We start from the raw sequence: 22,322 nt of genomic DNA, 5'->3' as shown, positions 1-22,322 counted from the left end.
AAACAGCAAGTGTGAAAGAGTGTCCAAATAACAGAAAATGGTTATATCAAAGTGAGTCCTTATTAATGGTTTGATACAACCGTTTAAAGGGATTGAGTTATCTTGTCTAAGACCAAGTGAACATTATGAGAAAAACAAACTCAATATTTTACCACATCAGACAAATGCAAGGCAAAAATTCCCAAAATCCATAAACTGTGCTCACTTAGCTTTCTACTAAGAAGTTTAATTATTTAAATAAAGGCTTTATCTTGACAGTAGCTGTTAGTAAACTATGTATTTCACAATGACAGAAGGGCTACATAAGTCTAATGTTTAATAGTCTTAGAAATATATGTCTAAAAAATAAAAGCAAAGATGTTAAGTAGGAAAAAAAACTAAGCGAACAGTAGTAATCTCATCCTTTGTCTAAAAAAGAAATATGCACATGCACATGTGTTTACCTATAATACATGATGTAAGGAAAGGAAAAAATGAGAAAGGATACTAAAACCACCACTTTTAATAGGTGCAAGGAGGGGCAGAAGGCAAAGGCGAGAATGGAGAGAGAAAGAGTCAGGGCAAAGTTTGTCTTTTTTTTATAAAACAAAAACCAGAAAGTCCCCACATGCTAGAATTTAGTTTCCATGCCAATTATCTTAAAAGAAAACCTCTAAACACTTACCATCAGCATCTAAAATCCATGTTATAAAATGATTATTTGCTTGATACTGAATTACAGAAGTTATCTGATAAAGACAGCCTTCAAAATGAAATGCGTAGTGCTGCAAGTCATTCTGTGGTAAGCCTTCTACAAAGTGCAACATGAATATGGGAGATACTCTGTGGGAGAGAAAAGCGAGAGAAGTTAAATTTAATGCCATGTGTCTGGTTATACAAAAGATGTCTGAAGTGAACTAGTCACACATAACACTTTCAAGGCTAACTGCACTAATTTTCCTTGAGCACCTCCAGATGTGTGCCTTAATTAGCAATGGAGAACTCTCTCTAAGAAGTATGTAACACTAAACCCTTTTCAGAATGGTATCCCAGACAGTTGGAAGTCATCAGGCAGTACGACTCTAACACAGACCATTAAACAAAAATTGCTCTGTAAGCAGCAATGCAGCTTTGGCTTAAAAGTCTCATCGTAGCTACTTTGTAAAATCCAAGGAAAAAATCCAGACCTTTTAGAACTTTCTTTGGCATCAAGTGCTGAGATTAATTGCTTTTGTTAAGTGGGGTAGGTAACATGTGAAAGAAAGCAACAAACCTAAGATATTCAAATAAGCATTAATTTGGCCTATTTCAGTTATCTCAGGAAGCAAAGGGGGCCTGTCAAATTAAAAGTTCTACTCAGGAAAAGTTCAATTTGTAACTAAGTAGAGAAAAAAATACAACATATTGGTCAATTTATTATTAACTTCAAGACAACTATAATTTCAAAATTGTATTTTACCATTACAGCAACATGCTGAACCAGAAAACAGAACCCAATGGGTCTCAAATAACTAAATTTAACAAAGCTCTCAGGATGTAAGAAAAATGTTGGATATCCCCTTTCCCAATATTTAAACAGCTGTCAAAACTTAGTTTATCAAAATTTATTCAGCCTAAATGAACTTGAATCAATGTCCAAACTGCAGATTATTCAGACTGACAAGGTATAATTTATAAATTGATCCTTGTCAATCACTTTGTTAGAGAATAATCAAGTCCTCAAAATTTAAGTACCTACAAAATAAAAAGTCCTGCAAACTGTCTATAACACTAAACTTTCCCACTTTAAAAAATCATATCTATTTCATCAAATCTAAGATTTCACTAATTATAAAATGTACCACTATGAAAACGTGCTGCCAATTAAACTATATCATGACATCAATTTCACATATTACCATTTCAGACAGGTTAAAATGTGAACTACACGTCTGAATCAATGAACCACAGTAAAACTTGAGATGTATTCTCATAGCGGGACATGCAGGCTTTAGGCACCTATCTGATCTTCTTCTTTTTTTTTTTTTTTTTTTTTTTGAGACAGACACTAGCTCTGTCACCCAGGTTGGAGTGCAGTGGCGCGATCTGAGCTCACTGCAATCTCCACCTCCTGGGCTCAAGCGATTCTCCCACCACAGCCTCCTGAGGAGCTGGATTACAGGCATGCGCCACCATACCACACACTACTATTTTTTAGTAGAGACAGGGTTTCACCATGTTGGCCAGGCTGGTCTCGAACTGCTGACTTCAAGTGATCTGCCTGCCTTGGCCTCCCAAAGTGCTGGGATTACAGGCCTAAGCCACCATGCCTGGCCTGACTCTTTACTAATATTTAGTTCCTTGACCTTATATAATACCTTTCAAGATACTTTCTGAGGCTAGTTACTAAAACAATCTCTTGATCCCTAGAATATGAAATCTCACTAGTTTCCTGCCTTTACATAAGTTTACACGTGGAAAATATTTTAAGACATATTAACGTGATAAATAACGCATGTAAAACCACCTGACACATTTTTATACTTCTTGTACATTCCAAGTCTTCTATTCTTTTGCAAATTAACAAAAGTAAAAACTGCCAAGACCAAAATCCACACTCAGCCCAATTCCCTGGATGTAGAAGATACTCAGACTCTAGCTGAGTACAAGTACATTCCCCTAGGTAGTAAGAAATGACTTGTCAGAAACCTCCAAAGTCTGCTATGAGATTCAGATAGGATAGAAATTTGATTTTCTTAACCAGCAAAAAAAAAGACAACAACTGGAGCAATTAAACGTTAAGTTTTAAAATATCCTCTTAATTACACTAGCCTTCCTGCCACAAGATCAACCAGTACACCAAAGTTATCCAGGGCCTGATGTGGAGTGAAACGATGCAGAACAGAGATGATGTAGAACAGAGCCATAATGTAGAGTTTTACTACCATGTCGAAAATCTCAGTATGGCCTCCATACTACTTTCTGTAACTATGAAACTTTTTTTTTTTTTTGGTTTGTTTGTTTTTGAGATGGCGTCTCACTCTGTTGCCCAAGTTGGAGTGCAGGGCATGATCTCAGCTCACTGCAACCTCCGCCCGCTGGGTTCAAGCGATTCTCCTGCCTTAGCCTCCTGAGTAGCTGGGACTACAGGCGCATGCCACCACACCCAGCTAATTTTTGTATTTTTAGTAGAGATGGGGTTTCACCATGTTGGCCAGATTGGTCTCGAACTCCTGACCTCAGGTAATCCACCCACCTTGGCCTCCCAAAGTGACTACAGGCATGAGCCACTGTGCCCGGCCAAAACTTTGTTAAGTTCCAAATGCCTAATGAATTCCAATTTTTTTCCCATATGTTAACATCTCTGAAGTTGGGATACACCTTATCATTGACAGAATACAGTTAAATAATCAGCATTTCTGTCTTTTTTTTTTTTTTTTTTTTTAAAACAGTCTCACTCTGTTGCCCAGGCTGGAGTGCAGTGGCACAATCTCTGCTCACTGCAACCTTTGCCTCCCCAGTTCAAGCAGTACTAATGTCTCAGCCTCCTGAGTAGCTGGGACAATAGGCATGTGCCACCATATCCAGCTGATTTTTGTATTTTTAGTAGAGATGCGGTTTCACCACGTTGGCCAGGATGGTCTCAAATTCCTAGTCTCAGGTGATCTGCCCGCCTGGGCCTCCCAAAGTGCTGGGACTACAGGCATGAGCCACCACGCCCGGCCAGCATTTCTTTCTTAATGGCATATTTTTAAAATGGTGCAACTTACAAACAGTAGCATCTTGGAGTCAATCAAATAATATCCTTCCCCTTCCCTTTTCTGTTCATTTTCCTCTTTGATTCCCTAGACTCTAGTGTCCTACTTACAATTCCAGCGTGTCTTATTTCCAGCCTCACTTTGGGAGGCCAAGGCAGGTGGATTACCTGAGGTCAGGAGTTCGAGACCAACCTGGCCAACATGGTGAAACCCCATCTCTACTAAACTTTATCCCTAGGTTTTGTTCTCAGACTTCTTCCTACCCACAATGCCTGAACTGTCAGTGAAGGATGATGCTCAGAGTCGAGGAGAGCAAATTAGGTTCTCCCTCAACCACTGGAAAATTGGATGAAAGGAATTAACCAAACTGGAACCAAGAGTGAACAAGAGACATCAGGCTAATATCCATCTGCATTCACCTAACATGGGATTAAACTCCTCCTATTTAAAGATCTACCCTCAGGAAAAGAAAATAGAAAAGAGAGAAAGAAAGCACAAGGAAGCTGTGTTAACCTCTGCTACCCAAAGATAGCAGAGAAATATTGCGTCCCTGTGCCACAAAGCATAGCCATAGCCTTGCACTCAGAGAGACTGTGGCAGTGACCTTTCAAGAGTTTGTCAAGTAAAATGAAATCTGATTCTAAGTTCTTGGTGCTCCATGTCACCACGGTCTGAATGTAACTCCTAAACAACTTACTTAAAGAAAAGTAGCAGATTTGGGCCCGCTAGGCATAATTCACCTGATTTATCAATGGACTCTTTTCCCAATGGGGAGACATTAGAGATGTGGGTTATCTGACATAAGGTGTCCAAGGAACTTAATTAGTTTTTAGGATCCTGTATGTTTTAATTACATATGATACCACGATGAACCCAATTACTTTTAGGTTAGCTCTAAAAACTATATTAAATTTGTTTCTAAATTCCATTAGACACAAACAAATCAAGTTATACAAATTTCAAAATAAAAAAACACAAAGGACTTATATAAAGACCTTGGCATTTCAAATTTAAGTGAAACTTCATACACTAGTTCAATTTACTTTTGAAGAAAACAGGAAATGTCCACATTATAAATTCTGCTCATAAATTGGCCCACTGGAACTCAAAACACATTTTCCATTAAAAGACTGTTTTACCTAATGAATCCATTTCCAGATCAGAGCATGAATCTTTAAGGGAAGCAACTTATTTGTATAGTTAAAAAATATATATGCTGCAATGCAACCAATTAACAGATTACACAAAACAATGGTACGAGTCTATGTTCAGTGCCGGGGCATGGGAAAAAGCAGGTATGAACAGCTAGATGAAATCATACATACCAAGCAGCCTAAAGCAGGCCCATGGTCCAGGGCAGGATGGCAGACCCCATGCTCTGCTGCTCTTCTCCTCACCTCATCATCAACATTTACATCTCAAAACTGACACCTGGCAGCCAAGACAGATTACAGACTTCTGTAATCTTCAGACAGATACAGACACCTCCTCTTCCTTCCCACTTTGCCCTCCTACACAAATGCTATCAAATAAGATTGAGGGGCAAAAAAGATATGAGTCCAAAAGGACAAAGAAAGGAAAATAAGCAAATAAGAAGTCAAATATTTAGAGGACAGAAAGCCAACAGAGAAGTGGCACCTTACCCAGCAGAACGGGCAAAGTGAAGACATGAGTACTGGGGTGTGCGTATGTTGACGACAAAGAAGAGCTTGTTTTTCCCAGAGAACCCCTAAAGGACTGGATATTTATGGGCAACAGATGTGGTAGAATGTGGGGATGAGGCCTTGGGCTAAAAACTAGCATAGTGACTGGAAGTGTGTACATCATAAAGAGCACCCTATGCTGCAGGCCCAGAGAGGAACCAGCGCAGACTGCAGCAAAGAGTGAAAGGTGGCAGGAAAGAGTTCCAGGAAAAAAAGGGGAGGGGAACAGAGTAAAAAACTGTGAAGCATCTGAGTACTGGAAATTTATTAATAAGTCTTTAAAGTATTTGGCAAAAACTCACAGTACATAATAAAACAAATGAAAACAAGGCAAATAACAATTCCCGGAAAAATAAAGAATTGTAAAAGTGAAACCTAACTATGTATACTGCTTGGCTGAAGAGAGAATAACACATGTATATTAATAACAATGCAAACACCGAGTACTGAGTTAGCCAAATACGCAATTGCATTGGAAGGACAGGGAAAGGCTAAACAGAGATGGGGTCCAGGTGTTGGTGTGAGAACCCTAGTCTCAATTACTATAAAAGGAGAATAGACTGCATTACGGTAGAATAGGCACATCAATTTGAAAAGTCAAAGTAAATACTACCTTAATTTGAAGGTTTAAAGTAGATATCTGGAGGAGGGAACAGGGGACTACTGCCCTTTTTCCCTTTTGAGCCTGTGAGCACTGATAAACTGAGAATTTTTTAATTCAATGAGAATAAACCTTTAGGAAAGATTCTGAGGAGTTTCTGGAACATTCAAGGGCATAAAGGTTAATGTTCCCGGTTCTTTATTACATCAAATTAGACCTCAAAACATTTCCTTAATGTATAATTAGACTGAAAATGAAGAGTAAAGAGGATGTGTACATGTGTGAGTGCATTAATGAGACAGAGGGAAACTGCCTGAGATGGAACTGACCTGCGAGTTTAAAGAGATGGTTCTCTGGTAACACTGGAAAAGGTAATGCTGACCAACTTCCCCAACTGAGGACAAACAGAAAAGCTGGCAAAATATAATGAAAATATATCTGCTCAAGGCCACTAGATAGCTTTCAAGATGATGAGGAATTAGCATGCTGAGATCTAGGAGAAGATGGAAATTCAGAGAGATGAGCCTGTGGCTCATCTTTGAATCATCTTAGTTCTTGAAATCTGATTAAGGAAATCCCAGAATTCTAGAAACTCCATACACTTGGCAGAGGAGAGAAAAACTGAAGCTTAATATCCTTAAAGGGAGAAAAAAGGCAAAAAGAAGGAAAGACACTAGGAGAGTGGGGCCAGAGAGTCAGCCTAAGTTGGCTTTTCAGTGGCTTCACCGTGACAGTAGGCTCACTGGCCAGACAGAGCGAGGCAGTTGGCAACCCAGAAATATATGTTAACTCAAATTTCAGAAAGGTAGGTTGCTGTCACCATTTTCAATCCTACACATTAAGAAAAATGTAAATCCACCTTCATTTTGTACTAAAAATTATAAGACAATTTTAACTCACTTTTCCAATACCATTTTTCTTATTTGTGATTTACTGTTGCAATTGTTACATGGACCAAAATGGGCAGCATTAAGTGGGTGCCACTCAGGGATGACATTTGTAAAGGTGACCAGACTCTTCATATGCCTATAAAAAATGACATAATAAATTCATTAACATTAAATGCATTTACATTAATTTAAACCAATGTCTAAAAGTATTCCTCCCCTTTTTCGTGATTCATACTTTCTTATTTCTCCAAATCATGTTAATATGGCAATGTTCTTCCCTACCCCTAGTAAAGAAGCTCTGTGAAGATGCTCCATGTTAATTTCCCATAGCTTTCAAATCTGAGATGAAGCAAGAAAAAAAGACAGGGTTCCTCAACAATATCACTGACATTTTTCACCAGTCTTTGCTGTGAAGCGCTGTCCTGTGCACTGTAGGATGTTAAGCATCATCCCTAGCCTCTCCTCACCAGATGCCAGTAACAGCATCCAGTTGTCTCTAGATGTTGCCAAATGTCCCGAGGGGGACTAAATAGCCTTAGTGAAGAACCACTGTTCTAAGGTTGTCAAATTTATTAAGAGCTCACCCCTTACTCAAATAACTCAAACTTGCTAGCCATTACAGACAACCAAAAATGAAAAGGGGATTGTTTCCAAACGTAAAATCAGGAATACATACAACTTAACTTTTTTTAATCCTTAAAAAAAAAAAAAAAACCACACAGCATTAATTGTGAACAAATTTTGTTTTCACAGGTTATACAAGTTCTAAATTTGCACTTTAGTCTGAATACTTGAGAGCAACGCCATCTAAAAAGATGATCTTTAAAGATGTACACCAAACCTCAACTGCATCCACTTTAATAAAAATATTTGTAATTTAAAGAGCAGTTACTTAGAGATACAAGCTTCCTTTCTAAACAATAGCAAATACTTACAAATCTTGTGAGAAAGCACTGTCTGTTAAAAACATCAGTACTCAGAGAAGTTAACATTTTAAAAGCAAAGCAACATAAAGATATCAACAAATGCACTGATTTCTGCTAAATTCTCAAATTTTCAAAGATAATTGTTATGTAAAGGTTCCTATTGTTTAGATTATAAAAAGGAGACTGTCTGAGCAAGTAAGTGTTAATTCTCCATATGACATCTGACATTTCTGAACACTTACTATGTGCAAAGGGCATGGCACTGGACACTCATCTTCCAAACAACTCTCAGAGGCAGGTGCTATTCTTATACCCATTTTACAGATGGGGAAAGTGACACACAGAGTACAGTGATAAATAACAGACCTGAGATCTGCCTCTGAAAACTATGTTTTTAACTGACTCTGGGTTACACTTTCCAAGTTGAGTAAAAAGCCCTTATGCTGGCACTAAAACCAGCTTCACAAAAACAAAGGAATTTGCTGGATAGTTCTCCTTCAGATTAAGTGGAAATAAGTTTTAAGTTATGACATATTAAAACATATTTAAGAAAACGTCACTTCATTTTAGCTTTCCCTCTATAACTACTTTTATTTTTAGAACAAAGTAAGATTATTTTTAAAAAACAGAAAAGCAAACAAAAGCGGCTAGTGGCTTCCCTCCCTTGAGCTCTCACAGTTTGTGCTATATATCTCTAAAACGCATTTAACATCTTACATTCAAAGCTAACGTTAAGCAGCCCAAAGATCAGATTAATTACGAAGTCACTGGACCTCTATTAAGTGTTCATATATTATCTCTCTACCTAATTAGTAAATTTGGCAAAGATACACTATTTCCAGTGCCTGAGTTCCTAACACACAGAACATACTCAACCGAAAACTGTCAAACAACTAAGATATGGATTCCAGAGAAGCTACAATTAAGCTGATTTTAATCAGCAAGGTTATTTATATTATTTAAAACTCAGGTAGTGATTAAGGAGTATACCACAGTGAGCAAGAAAGTCTTAGAGGCCAGAAAAGCATAAGTGTGTCTCCTCACTCTGCCACTTACAGTGTGCCATCTTGGGAATCAATCTAACCCCTTTCAAGCTGTCATATCCATAAGTGCCAAATGAGGACACTAGGATCTTCCTCACTAAGTTACTGTGAGGAGAAAACCAGATAATTTATATAAATCAATGATAGAAGATTGGAAACAGATGTGTTCTCATACTCACTTGCTTACACTAAATTATTTAAGTCCTAGGTATGAATAAAACGTTAATTCTCACCCTGTTCTAGTGGGGGTTTTGGGGACTATTACAAAAGTTTACTCAACAAAAAGCTTAATATGAAAGTGTATCTGACCCAGTTTTTACATCAGAGTAAAACAGGCCCTTAGGAGAGGGGACATGGATTTTTCTGTGGAGCAGCCATTATGTATCTTTGTTCCATGGCTTTTAACACGATGAAACTATTTCCCTGTATCACCACCATGCCAATATCGCTCTGTTGCCCACCAGCTGCCATTTCACACATTCACCTATCTCAGGATGCATAAAGGGACCAAATCCTTGCGATATTCCTTGGATATGTCTGCCAACAGTTAATTTCAATGATAACTTCTTGTCCATAATTTTTTTCAACTCAGGAGGGTTAGCTTTGCTCATGGTGTCTACTCTGTGGCCTCCCTTACCCTGTTCTAGTAGATCTGAATTAACCAGTTAAAAAAAAAAAAACAAAAACTTTGTTGCCTGCATTCCCTGGAGCATCCTCCCAGACTGAACTCTCCTTGACTACTCCTTAAATACCTAAAAAGGATTTCATATTTAGGTAATGAATATCTAAGTAATTTTTTTTTTTTTTTTTGGAGACAGAGTGTTGCTCTTGTTGAACAGGCTGGAGTGCAGTGGTGCAATCTCAGCTCACTGCAACCTCCACCTTCGGATTTCAAGTTATTCTCCTGCCTCAGCCTCCCGAGTAGCTGGGACTACAGGGACCACAGGTGTCCGCCACCATGCCCAGCTAATTTTTGTATTTTTAGTAGAGACAGGGTTTCACCATGTTGGCCAGGCTGGTCTCAAACTCCTGACCTCGTGATCCACCCGCCTTGGCCAACCAAAGTGCTGGGATTACAGACGTGTGCCAATGCACCTGGCATTCAAAAGTAATATTTTTATCTCACATTTTACTTTAGTAACTTAGAGAGACTTCAAGTTTTCTAACTTAAGCAGTTAAGCTAAAGAAAAATGTGGCTGGGCATGGTGGCTCACACCTGTAATCCCAGCACTGTGGGAGGCTCAGGTGGCTGGATCACCTGAGGTCAGGAGTTCAAGACCAGCCTGGCCAACATGGCGAAACCCTGTCTCTACTAAAAATACAAAAATCAGCCGGGCGTGGTGGCACACACCCGTAATCCCAGCTACTCAGGAAGCTGAGGAAGGAGAATCGCTTTAACCCAGGAGGTGGAGGCTGCAGTGAGCCGAGATCGCACTGCTGCACTCCAGCCTGTGCGACGGGAGCGAGACTCCATCTCAAAAAAAAAAAAAAAAAAAAGTGGAAAAGAGTTATTTCTATTGTAATAATTTGAATGCATGAACAATTGAGCCAGTCTGGTCATCTTCCTAACTGCCAGCCAGCAACTTTCTCAGGTATGGACCAAGTGAGAGTATCCCTCTGGTAATACCTTGCCTCCCTGACTCCCCTTCTAAAACCTATTCCTCTCCTTACATGGTGGGTACAGGTTGAATATCTCTTATCTGAAATGTAAGGGTCTCCAACATAAAGAGGTAACCTGGGGATGGGACCTGAGCCTAAACACGAAATTCATTATGTTTCATATACACCTTATGCAAAGCCTGAAGGTAACAGGTACATCGATCATGGCCTTTCTAATATGCCGCTAAGAGGCATTAGGAAAAGCAGAAAGTAAGGCTGAGAAGGCTCACGTGTAGACTTCTGGAGGTGGCTGGTCTTTCACAGGACTACGGGAAGAAATGGGGAAGCTTGCATTACCTCTGAGAATTGCTGCTAGCCTCCAAGAGCCTAAAACCAGTGTCTATAACGTTAGAAACCTAAAGTAAACAAGCAAAACCCCTCATCTCTAATAGAGGAATAAACAAAAACGCCTATAGTTTCATGGCATTCTGAGAGGTATTCTACTCAGCAAGGACTCTGGAGAAGGGAGGTGTATTATTCCTCTCATCGTCCCTATTTCCCACTGAAGAACTCCTTAGGAAATCTCCTACTAGCAGTCTATCAAATGTTGAGGTTTTGACCCTTCCAGTTTAAAGAAGCAAGCAAACTGCAGTGTCTGGTGCTCAAATTGTTCTCTTAACCTTAGTGGTGGAGAAACTAGAAGAACCCATTTTAAAAAACAAAAGAAACTAACCTGTTTTGATATTGGTGTCCACACTGCGAACATTCAAAGTCCCAAGAAAAAGAATATAGGAAGAGCTTTTCAATGTGGGGTTCTAGTTTTAAGAGCAGGGGAAATGCAAACACAGGGCTTTCCATATCACCTTCAAAAAGAAAAGGAAAAATTACTGCTCATAATCAATAATGGCAAAAACTAAACCAAAATTGTGAACTATTGTCTTTTCTTACTATATTTACAGCATGAATATGTGTTAACACAGTATGACACAATAAGTCACTAAGAGTTGGGAGAGGGGAAGTTTATACAGCATTTTTCTAAAAATGTCCATCCTAAAGATTTAATTACCACTTTGATCTCTTTCCTTTTCCTTGGCAGACATTTATGAAAATTTCTTAGGACAAAAAAACCACAAAAGACCCATACTGTCTTCCATCTTTCTAGATTTCTCAGGAAAAAAAAAAAGATCTCAGAACTATGATAGCCTTAGAGTATATTAAAACAAAAATTGATGAGGTGTGGTGGCTCACACCTTGCAATCCCAGCACACTGGGAGGCCAAGGCAGGAAGACTGCTTGCGTTACCTCTGAGAATTGCCGCCAGCCTCTAGGAACCTAAAACCAGTTTCTATGACGTTTGAGACCAGCCTGGCCAATACAGCAAGGCATTGTCTCTACAAAAAATAAAATGAAATAAATTAGCTGAGAGTGGTGCTACACACCTGTAGTCCAAGCTACTTGGGAGGCTAAGGCAGGAGGCTCATTTGAGCCCAGGAATTTGAGGCTGCAGTGAGCTATGATCATGCCGCTGCATACCAGCCTGGGTGACAGAGCGAGACCCCGTCTCTTAAAAAAAAAAAAAAAAAAAAAAAAAAAAAAAATTATGGAAATGGTTTACCACAGATGTTAAAAAATGTAACCAGTGAAACACTGTAGAAACACATCAGAATTGGCCATTTCTATTCTGATCATCTTGTTCCACCTGTGGAGAGGGCGTGGCCACACAATGGTTAAATGACCAGCCTCAACTCTTTGGACTCTTCATCTACCGTTCTTCTTAACTTTTCAGTCTAATCCTTTCCTTTAACAACTTTACAACTGAAGATTTGAATCTTGTCATTGAAAATAACTGAACAGTGAATGCTGGCTTCCAGCTTTGAGACTGGAAAGTAAGGTAACCAGGAGAATCTACATGTTTCCCATTCTTTTTCCAATTGGTTTCTCTCCTTCCTATTCTCAGAGGAGCTTAGATGCTGCCTTACCGATTTGGCCCAAGAGACTGAGTCCTTCCATCCCTTCCCCTACCCTGGACAGAGCCTCACTTCCACAGTCCAGTTCTCCCCCTAGCCTGGAACTACAGTTGCCTGGAACACGGCCAGAACAGTCACCCTGGCAGGACCACAAGGTAGACAGTAGGTGTTATTACCTAAGCAATAACAATCATGTGGGGTTTCTAAAAATTCCTGATTTCCTGAGCCCCATCCCTGAGATTCTAATTCAAATGTCTCTATGACTGGTATTTACTTTTAAATTCCCTTGGTGCTTTTTAATGCACAATTGAGGTTAAAAATGCTAGATCTGTCTATTGGGAAAAGTACTAGAGAAGCAACTGACAATATGTCCCCTAAATATTCTCCTGTTTCTGAGAACTGCACCCACTCTCAAGAGGTGGAACACCAGCCTACATATTTATATGGAATAGCTCTGCCCTACAATAACTTACCCAGTGGTAGATTCCTAAGTCAAACTACTCAGATTCTCTCTCCCAGGAATATGATCATCCAAGGCAATCAAACAGTATTATATTTCCTTATGATGTACATATTTCTACATGGTAGATGACTATAATACAAGCGAGTTATACCCTAACCCTAAGCATATTCTACAAATATCAGTAGTTACAAAGGCTATTTTAGTAGTCACCTTTGTGGGATAGTCTCACTGCTACTTTTGAACAAAAACATAAAAAAAAAGTTTTTTTGCTTTTTTGTTTCTTTTTGAGAAGGAGTTTCGCACTTGTTGCTCAGGTTGGAGTGCAATGGCACAATCTCTGCTCACTACAACCACTGCCTCCTGGTTTCAAGCAATTTTCCTCCTCAGCCTCCTGAGTAGCTGGGATTACAGGCACCTACACCACGCCCACCTAATTTTTTGTATTTTTAGTAGAGACAGGGTTTCACCATGTTAGCCAGGCTGGTCTTGAACTCCGGACCTCATGATCCGCCCGCCTCGGCCTCCCAAAGTGCTGGGATTACAGGTGTGAGCCACCGGGCCCAGCCATAAAATAAGTTTTAAAAAGTTTTTTTTGTAAGTAGAAATACAAATCAATCTCCTAGAAATGAAAATATGCAACACTGTATGCATAAACAGTATGTCATATAGCACAATTTTGTAATTCATTATCAGCCTTTAAATCCGTATTCTATTGTAAGTAAATATTAACTGAAAAAGCAAACAATTTACATTTCATAATGACAATATAAAATCTTCAGGTCTAAAATACATAAAGTTCTCCATGAATTAAAATATCATGAAAGAGCTCAAAACACATGGTTAAATAAGTTATACGATTACAGAGCATTTCATTAGTAAGATCTTCAGCTAAAATATAGCACCTATCCTTGAATGGGCAGTAAAACAAGAGAGGAATCCTCCTGCATTGAAAAGAGCTGTATGCTTGTCCAATTACTACGATTACACAAAACAATAATTTAAAAATTCCTTCTGTTACATAGAAAACCAGGCCCATGGTGGAGGTGGAGCAAAAGATGTAACTTCGTTCCAAAAATAATTATCAGGGATAAGAAAGGTAGTGATTCAGGCTGGGGGAGAAACCATTCTTTAATTCAACTGGGAACTGAAGTAGGGACTCTAGAAGGGAAATGGTACCTGCTAAATGCACCACGAAAGCCCTTCCATCTAAACTCTAGGGATCTTACAGAAAAGGCTCCTTTGAAATGAGTATTCGCTCAACAGATCAGTGGCTGGGGGTGATGAACCTGGTTAACCACAAGGAACCTGGTGAGAAGTTTTAGAGTGACAGAGTCCTATATCTTGATTGTAGTGAGGGTTACAGAGCTGTACACACTTAAAAAGGGTCTTACTATATGTAAATTATACCTTGATATAAAGAAAAAAGAATATTCATTCCATCTGAGAGCCTATCTGATGCATAAATTACAACAGTTCTTTAGGCCTAGAGGAGGAAATGTCAGAAATCTGGCATACGAAAAATCAGATTTTTATAAGAACAGAATAAATATGTATGTAGAAGTCCATGAAAAACAAAGCAGATATACAACTATTATATACTAATTTTAATAAAATGTAGGAAAAAAAGTGAAAATTAGGGGGCAGAAGCATGAGTCAAAGAAGTATGTCAAAAGCTGTCTAGCATGTACAAAAGATGCCATGCTTCCCAATATATTATAAAATATATATATACATATATATATACATATATACACACACACACACACACACATATATATATATTTTTTTTGAGACGGAGTCTCACTCTGTCCCCAGGCTGGAATGCAATGGCGTGATCTCAGCTCACTGCAACCTCTGTCTCCCGGGTTCAAGCGATTCTCCTGCCTCAGCCTCTCGAGTAGATGGAACTACAGGCACACACCACCACGCCCGGCTAATTTTTGCATTTTTAGTAGAGACAGGGTTTCACCATGTTGGCCAGGATGGTCTCAATCTCTTGACCTTGTGATCCACCTGCCTTGGCCTCCCAAAGTGCTGGGATTACAAGCGTGAGCCACCAAGCCCGGCCTTATAAAATATATTCTAAGTATATAAATATGTTATAAATATATTGTAAATATATTATAAAATATCATATTTTATAATGATCTGGAAGCATGGTGTCTTTTGTACATGCTAGACAAATCAGTAGCAACAACTGATTTTATTATACAATATAAATATCATTTTTTAATATAAGTTAAATGTCACTCATTGAGAGAAAAACTAGAAGGCACTGATATTTTACATAATATGGGGTATTACTAATAGGGAGTATCGTATTCTGCTACTATAACATTAATAGAAGAGTTAATACAAGGATAAAAGGAAAATAAAACAAAAAGATAGCCCTTTCAAAACAAAAACAAAAAAACCCCGCAGCTCCTTTTTGCAATACTAAAAAAATTTAGAAAGGTTTGGACAGACTCTCTAGCTCACTTGCTGCATGCCACTCCTACAGGCCAAAAACCAAGTCACAGAGAACAAACAGGTCCCATCCTTGTGCCCTTTCTAAAGGCAAGGAAGCTTTCCCAAAAGGCCATCAGCATATTTCTCTTAATATCCACTGGCCAAAACTCTACCACATGTCCATTCCTAAACCAATCACTGGTAGGGAAATAGAATTACTATGGTTGGTTTAGATGAGATTCTAAACCCTGTGTACATATAACAATCATGTGGGGTTTCTAAAAATTACTGATTTCCTGAGCCCCGTCCCTGAGATCCTAATTCAAATGCCCCAGCATTGGCATTTACTTTTAAATTCCCTCGGTGCTTTTTAATGCACAACTGAGGTTAAAAATGCTAGATCTGTCTACTAGGAAATGTACTAGAGAAGCAACTAATGATATGTCCCCTAAAATTCTCCTGGTTCTGAGAACTGCACCCACTCTCAAGAGGTGGAACACCAGCCTGCATATTTATATGGAATAGCTCTGCCCTACAATAACTTACCCAGTGGTAGATTCCTAAGTCAAACTACTCAGATTCTGTCTCCCAAGAATATGATCATCCAAGGTAATCAAACAGTGTTATATTTCCTTATGAGGTACCTATTTCTATATGGTAGATGAGTATAATACAAGTAAGTTTTACCAATTACTTACCTAATGTGCATCTCAGCTGGGGCTGAAGGCTAATAAAAATTTCATCTCTAACTTTATTCAGACAGGTCTCTATCTCTGCAAATATTTCTGAGGTAAGTTTTTTACAATCTCCATCTAAGAAAATACAGAGAACATTATCAATTCCTCAACAATGTATATCTTCCCACAGAAAACTGACACATTCCCAAGAATGAAAGCTGAGTCAGTAAGTTTTGCAAACAGAGACAAAAAGCAAAACACAAAATTTCCTTAATTCTTTCTCTGTGGTATACCATATATTCCCTTAATATATGTTATCAGCACAATATCGTTAGTACTTACTGAACGGGTAAAATCTCAGTGAAAGCCTTTCTCACCCAAATAATCACAGGTCTAGTAAAATAACTAACCTTTCAGATACTATGTCTATCTGTAAAACAGCTAAAGAAGTTACCTCCTTATGTGCAATTACTTATATTAGAAATGATGTCTAACCATTTATTCCACTCTGTGTAACTTTTATTGAACTTAGCCAGGTCATAGGAACAGATAAATTTATAAGGAGTCTTAATAAAGTTATAATTATTTCCCAAACTAATATCTCATATATTTCCCTTCTATGTCATTTTTGAGGGGTTCGAAGGGGTCTTCAGTGGCAACATAGTGTTTATTCGGTTCCACATCCTGCTTTGTCTACACAAGTTTGCTTCATTAAAAACTGACCAGCCTGGGCAACATAGTGAAACCCCTATCTCTTAGAAAAAAAAAGCTGGGTATGGTGCTACACACCCGTAGTCCCAGCTACTCAGGAGGCTGAGGTAGGAGGATCATTTGAGCTCAGGAGGGTTAGGGTTCTACAAGCTGCAGTGAGCTGTGATCGTACTACTGCGCTCCAGCCTGGGCAAGTGAGATGCTCTCTCAAAAAACAAAAACAAAAACACAAAACAACAACAAAAAAACTGGCTAGTTATTATACAGTGACTGAAACATAGCACTTGTGTGTGTGTTTGTGTGTGTGTGTGTGTGTATGTGTTTGGAGACAGGGTCTTGCTATGTTGCCTGGGCTGGTCATGAACTCCTGGGCTCAAGCCATCTTGCAGCCTCAACCTCCTGAGTAGCTGGGCTTACAGGCGCATGCCACTATATTCAGCTGAAACATCGCTTTATTAATCATTCTCCTGTTGCCAGACATTTTAGTTGTTTCTTTTTTCACTATTATAAATACTATTGTGATAAATACCTTTGGGCACATATCTATGTTTTTGATCACTTCTTTATGGTAATATTTATTATCTTCAAAATGGAATTACTGTGACAAGAAACCATCCAAGATTAATAAGAAAATTATTTTGAATAAAAGACTCCACATGCGTCTGACTCTACTTACTCTTAAGTTACAAATAGATCTTTTCACTCACATCTCTTATAAATAATTCATACAGCCTGATCACACTCTGCTTATATGTTTCCCTAATGAAATATCTGGATTCTCCTGTAATATGAAATAAGCATTAACCAGAATTTTTGTTATTTGACCATGCCAAAAAAAAAAAAAAACTTACATTGCAAAGTAATGCAGCTCAAACGATAATTAACCAGATTATAAAAACTAAAATTATTCTGTAAAAAATTAGTAACAGATAAAAACATAAAATTAAAGTTAATTCCAATACTGAACTGCTGCTCTTCTGCAACAAACAACTGAACTGTCACCTACTTAACACTGGGGTTTCTGTAATTAGAGAAAGCAGAAATAGAAGAAAAGTCAAAGGCAAAATGCTTGTGAGAAACTGAATTTTAAAAATTGCAAAAAACTGTAAATGACTGACACACACAAAAAAGTTCAGTCTCAAAGAAAACCTACACTGAAACAAAATATTTCTTACCTAACAAAACCGTAACGTCTTAAATGATCTAACCAAAGGTGGTTAGAAAACACTGAGGTATTTTTTTCTACATAATGAAAATGGAATTATATATTGGTACAACCATTCTGGAAAACTGTATTCAGCAAGACCTTTAATATTCATATTCTAAAATCTTTCCTAGGAAACTAGTCAGTAATGAATTCAAAAGATATATGGATATTTGTCCTGGTGTTAATTCACAACAGCAAAAACTAGTAACAGCCTGAATGGTTAACAACAGGGAAACAATGTAAAAGATCCATATAAAAGACTGTATGACCAAACTCAAAATTTTTAGCACATTAATGAATAAGAAAATATCTACAATGTCAAGCAAAGAAAGCTTGGTATGATGTCACATCTGTCCCCAAAATATATATGGCCAAGTAAGATTAGAAAAATATGTATCAAGACACTTCAAAAGAAGTTGAATAAAAGTGAGGATTCTTGCCCTACAAGGTAGCCGTAATAATTTAAAAAGTATGAGGGCTGGGTTAGACAAAGTAACCAAGAGAATAAAATTGAGAGTTAAGGAACAGCTGCACACATACATGAAATGTTGATACATGCTAGAGGTGGCATGGCAGATCAAGTGAGAAAATAAGGTGGAACTACAAAAACTGGCTATGCAAATGGAAAAAAAATGGATCCTTACCTCAACCACACATCAATATGAATTCCAACTGAATGAGGAATTTCAATGTCAAAAGCAAAACTATAACTTTTCAGTGAAAATATAGGTGAATGATTTTCTGACCTTGAGAATAGTAATAATTTCTTTAAAAAGCCACAAACATTACTAGCTCCAAATGAAAAGATAAAGACTTCCCTATAAATCAAGATAGTTTTTAAAAAGTAAAAACACAAGCTGCAAATTGGGAGCAGATTCAGCAACATATCTGATGTAACTCTAGCAACAATGATACAAGGAACAAACTCATACAAATCAATTAAAACGTGACAATCAACAGAACAGAACAAATAGGGATAAGACACAAAAGGCATTTCACAGAAGAGGGAACAAATATGAGCAATATATACACATAGAGCCGACAACCTCTTCAAAATGTGGAAACGGCAAATCAAGATCACAGACAATTTTATACCACTCAAATAGCAAAAATCTCGAAAGTGTGAAAATAAACCAAGGAGAATATATGGATCAGGAAGAGCTCTGATATACACTATTAATGGGAGAATTGATTGGTACAACCATTTTGGAAAACAATTGTCATTATCTTGTAAATTTGGACACGAAAGTCTATAATTTTCCATTCCTTTGTTATACAGAAGGGAAACTCTTATACTGTGCCCCAGGAGACTTGCCCCCAAATGGTCACAGCAGCAGCATTTATAATGGCAAAAAAAAACCCACTGTCCACTGACAGGCAGATGAATATTGTTACATTTACAAAATGGAAGTATTATATAGCAATGAAAAATCAATGAGCCACAACTATAAGCAGCCCCATAAATTTTTACAATAAGAAAAAAAGGTCCCAGAAGATCAAAACAAACTAAATTAGGCAATACAAAGTGGTCCCTCTTCATCCGTGGTTTTGTTTCCTATGGTTTCAATTACCTGAACTCAACCATGGTCTGAAAATATTAAATGGAAAATTCCAGAAACAATTCATAAGCTTTATATTTCATGCCATTCTGAGTAGCATCATGAACTCTCTTGCTGTCCTGCTGTGTTCCACTGGCAACGTGAATCTTCCCTTCGTCTCGTGTGTCCATGCTGTCTACACTCCTGCCTGTGGTTCACTTAGCAGCCATCTTGGTGATGCGATCTATTGCCATGGTATTGCAGTGCTTGTGTTCAAGGAACCCTTATTTGACTTAATAATGGCCCCAAAGCACGAGCATAGTGATGCTGGCAATTCAGATATGCCAAAGAGAAGCTGTAAAATGCTTCTTTAAGTGAAAAGGTCAAAGTTCTCAACTTAAAGAAAAAAATCATACGCTGAAGTTGCTGAGATCTAAGAACAAATCTCTTATCCATGAAACCGTGAAGAAGGAAAAAGAAATTTGTGCCAATTTTGCTGTTGCATCTCAACGGCTCAAGTTATGGCCACAGTGCCTGATAAGTGTTAAGATGGAAAAAGCATTCAATTTGTGGGTGGAAGACATGATCAGAAACAAATGTTCCAATTGACAGCAACATGTTGAGCCACATTTACTTTACTTTTTTTTTTTTTTGAGACGGAGTCTCATCTGTCACCCAGGCAGGCTGGAGTGCAGTGGCGTGATCCCAGGTTCAAGTGATTGTTCAACTTCCGCCTCCTGGGTTCAAGCAATTCTCCTGCTTCAACCTCCCACAGTAGCTGGGACTACAGGCATGTGCCACCATACTCAGCCAATTTTTGTATTTTTTAGTAGAGATGGAGTTTCACCATGTTGGCCAGGCTGGTCTTGAACTCTTGACCTCATGAGATCTGCCCGCTTCAGCTTCCTAAAGTGCTGGGATTACAGATGTGCGTCACTGCACCTGGCCCACATTTAATTTATTCTTAATTAAACTTGATCATAATTATGTATGTATAGGGAAAAACATTGTATATATAGGGTTCAGTACCATCCATCCCCCATTATCTGAGAGGGATAACTTCCAAGACCCCAGTGGATGCCTAAAACCTTGGATAGTAACTAAACATTTTACATATTATGCTTTTTCCTATAACTACATACCTATGATCAAGTTTTATAATTAAGCATAGTAAGATTAACAACTAATAATAAAAACAATTATAACAATATGCTGTAATGAAAGTTATGTGAATGTGGTCTGTCTTTCAAAATATATTACTGTACTATACTCATCTACTTTCAGACCTCGGGTTAAATGAAACCAAGAAAAGTACAACTAGGATAAGGGGAGACTACTGTATACTGTTTAGATATACATACGTAAGAAAAACTAAGAAAAGATGAAATGATAAAACACACTGAAGATAATGATTACTTATGGGGGGAGGTAGAGAATGGGATGGGAGGAAACACATAGGTAAATGCAAGTTATTGGGAATGTTTTAATTCTTCCTATGTTGGGAGGTGGGTTCATAAGTATCCTATTTTACAGAGAATAAAATATCCCTTATCGTGACAAGAGATCTTATGAGGTTCTGTGATTATGGGTGATTTTTACTCACTTCTTCATTCTGCTTTTCAGTAGTTTAAACACTTAAAACTAACCACTATTATCCTGACACCCTAAGTAAGACACAAGCACAGTCTTACAGTTTTGAAAAAGACTGCCTAGGCCAGGTATGGTGGCTCACGCCTGTAATTTCAGCATTTTGGGAGGCCAAGGCAGGCAGATCATGAGGTCTGGAGTTCAAGACCAGCCTGGCCAACATGGTGAAACCCTGTCTCTACTAAAAATACAAAAATTAGCTGGGCCTCGTGGTGGGCACCTGTAGTCCCAGCTACTTGGGAGGCTGAGGCAGGAGAATTGCTTGAACCTGAGAGGCGGAGGTTGCAGTGAGCTGAGATCACGCCATTGCACTCCAGCCTGGGCAATACAGTGAGACTCTGTCTAAAAAAAAAAAAATAATAACAATAGCAAAGACTTGGAACCAACCCAAATGCCCATCAATGATAGACTGGATAAAGAAAATGCACATATACACCATAGAATACTATGCAGCCATAAAAAAGGATGAGTTCATGTCCTTTGCAGGGACATGGATGAAGCTGGAAACCTTCATTCTCAGCAAACTAACACAAGAACAAAAAACCAAACATCATATATTCTCACTCATAAGTGACAGTTGAACAATGAGAACACATGGACACAGGGAGGGGAACATCACACACTGGGGCCTGCTGGGGAATGGAGGGGTTGAGGAGGGATAGCATTAGGAGAAATACCTAATATAGGTGACGAGTTGATGGGTGCAACAAACCACCATGGCACATGTATACCTATGTAACAAAACTGCACGTTCTGCACATGTACCCCAGAACTTAAAGTATTAAAAAAAAAAAAACTGCCTTTTGGGCAGTCAGGATAATGTAACCGGTATTATCTCAAGCTTCGTGATACTGTTCCTGGGCTCCTTGCTCCCAGGTCTCCAGGAAACAGAAGCAATGGATGACATCTTTCCCACATGCTGGGAGACAAAACTCAACATTAATATTTTTAAGAATTAAAGACAAGTAGGCTGGAATGGTGGCTCATGCCTGTAATCCCAGCACTTTGGGAGGCTGAGGCGGGAAGGGTGCTTGTGCCCAGGAAATCGAGTCCAGCCTGGGCAAGATAGTGAGGCTGCCATCTCACTATCTTAGCTGGCTATGGTGGTGCATGACTGTAGTTCCAGCTACTTGGGAGACTGAGGTGGGAGGCCCACTTGAGCCGGGGAAGTCAAAGCTGCAAGGAG

At 38.5% G+C, this 22,322-nt stretch overlaps 1 protein-coding gene and 1 pseudogene across 7 annotated transcripts in view; both read right to left on the bottom strand.

Moving 5' to 3' along the window:
* Positions 1–22,322, bottom strand: part of USPL1 (ubiquitin specific peptidase like 1) — a 41,804-nt gene that overhangs the window by 5,562 nt on the left and 13,920 nt on the right. For 6 of the 7 annotated variants that reach the window (XM_054445887.2, XM_063650737.1, XM_054445886.2 and 3 more), the window contains 4 exons: positions 16,055–16,168; positions 11,212–11,341; positions 6,921–7,046; positions 665–822 (listed from right to left, as the gene is read on the bottom strand). In XM_054445887.2, the coding sequence (XP_054301862.2) occupies positions 665–822; positions 6,921–7,046; positions 11,212–11,341; positions 16,055–16,168 (528 nt within the window). Of the gene's footprint in view, positions 1–664; positions 823–6,920; positions 7,047–11,211; positions 11,342–16,054; positions 16,169–19,522; positions 20,404–22,322 lie in introns of those variants that run through there. The other variant, XM_054445892.2, reaches the window with a different exon arrangement.
* Positions 8,787–9,505, bottom strand: LOC129011190 (small nuclear ribonucleoprotein G-like; annotated as a pseudogene).

This window comes from Pongo pygmaeus, chromosome 14 (assembly GCF_028885625.2).
Source record: "Pongo pygmaeus isolate AG05252 chromosome 14, NHGRI_mPonPyg2-v2.0_pri, whole genome shotgun sequence".
NCBI lineage: Eukaryota > Metazoa > Chordata > Mammalia > Primates > Hominidae > Pongo > Pongo pygmaeus.
This window is presented reverse-complemented; position numbering and strand designations above follow the sequence as displayed.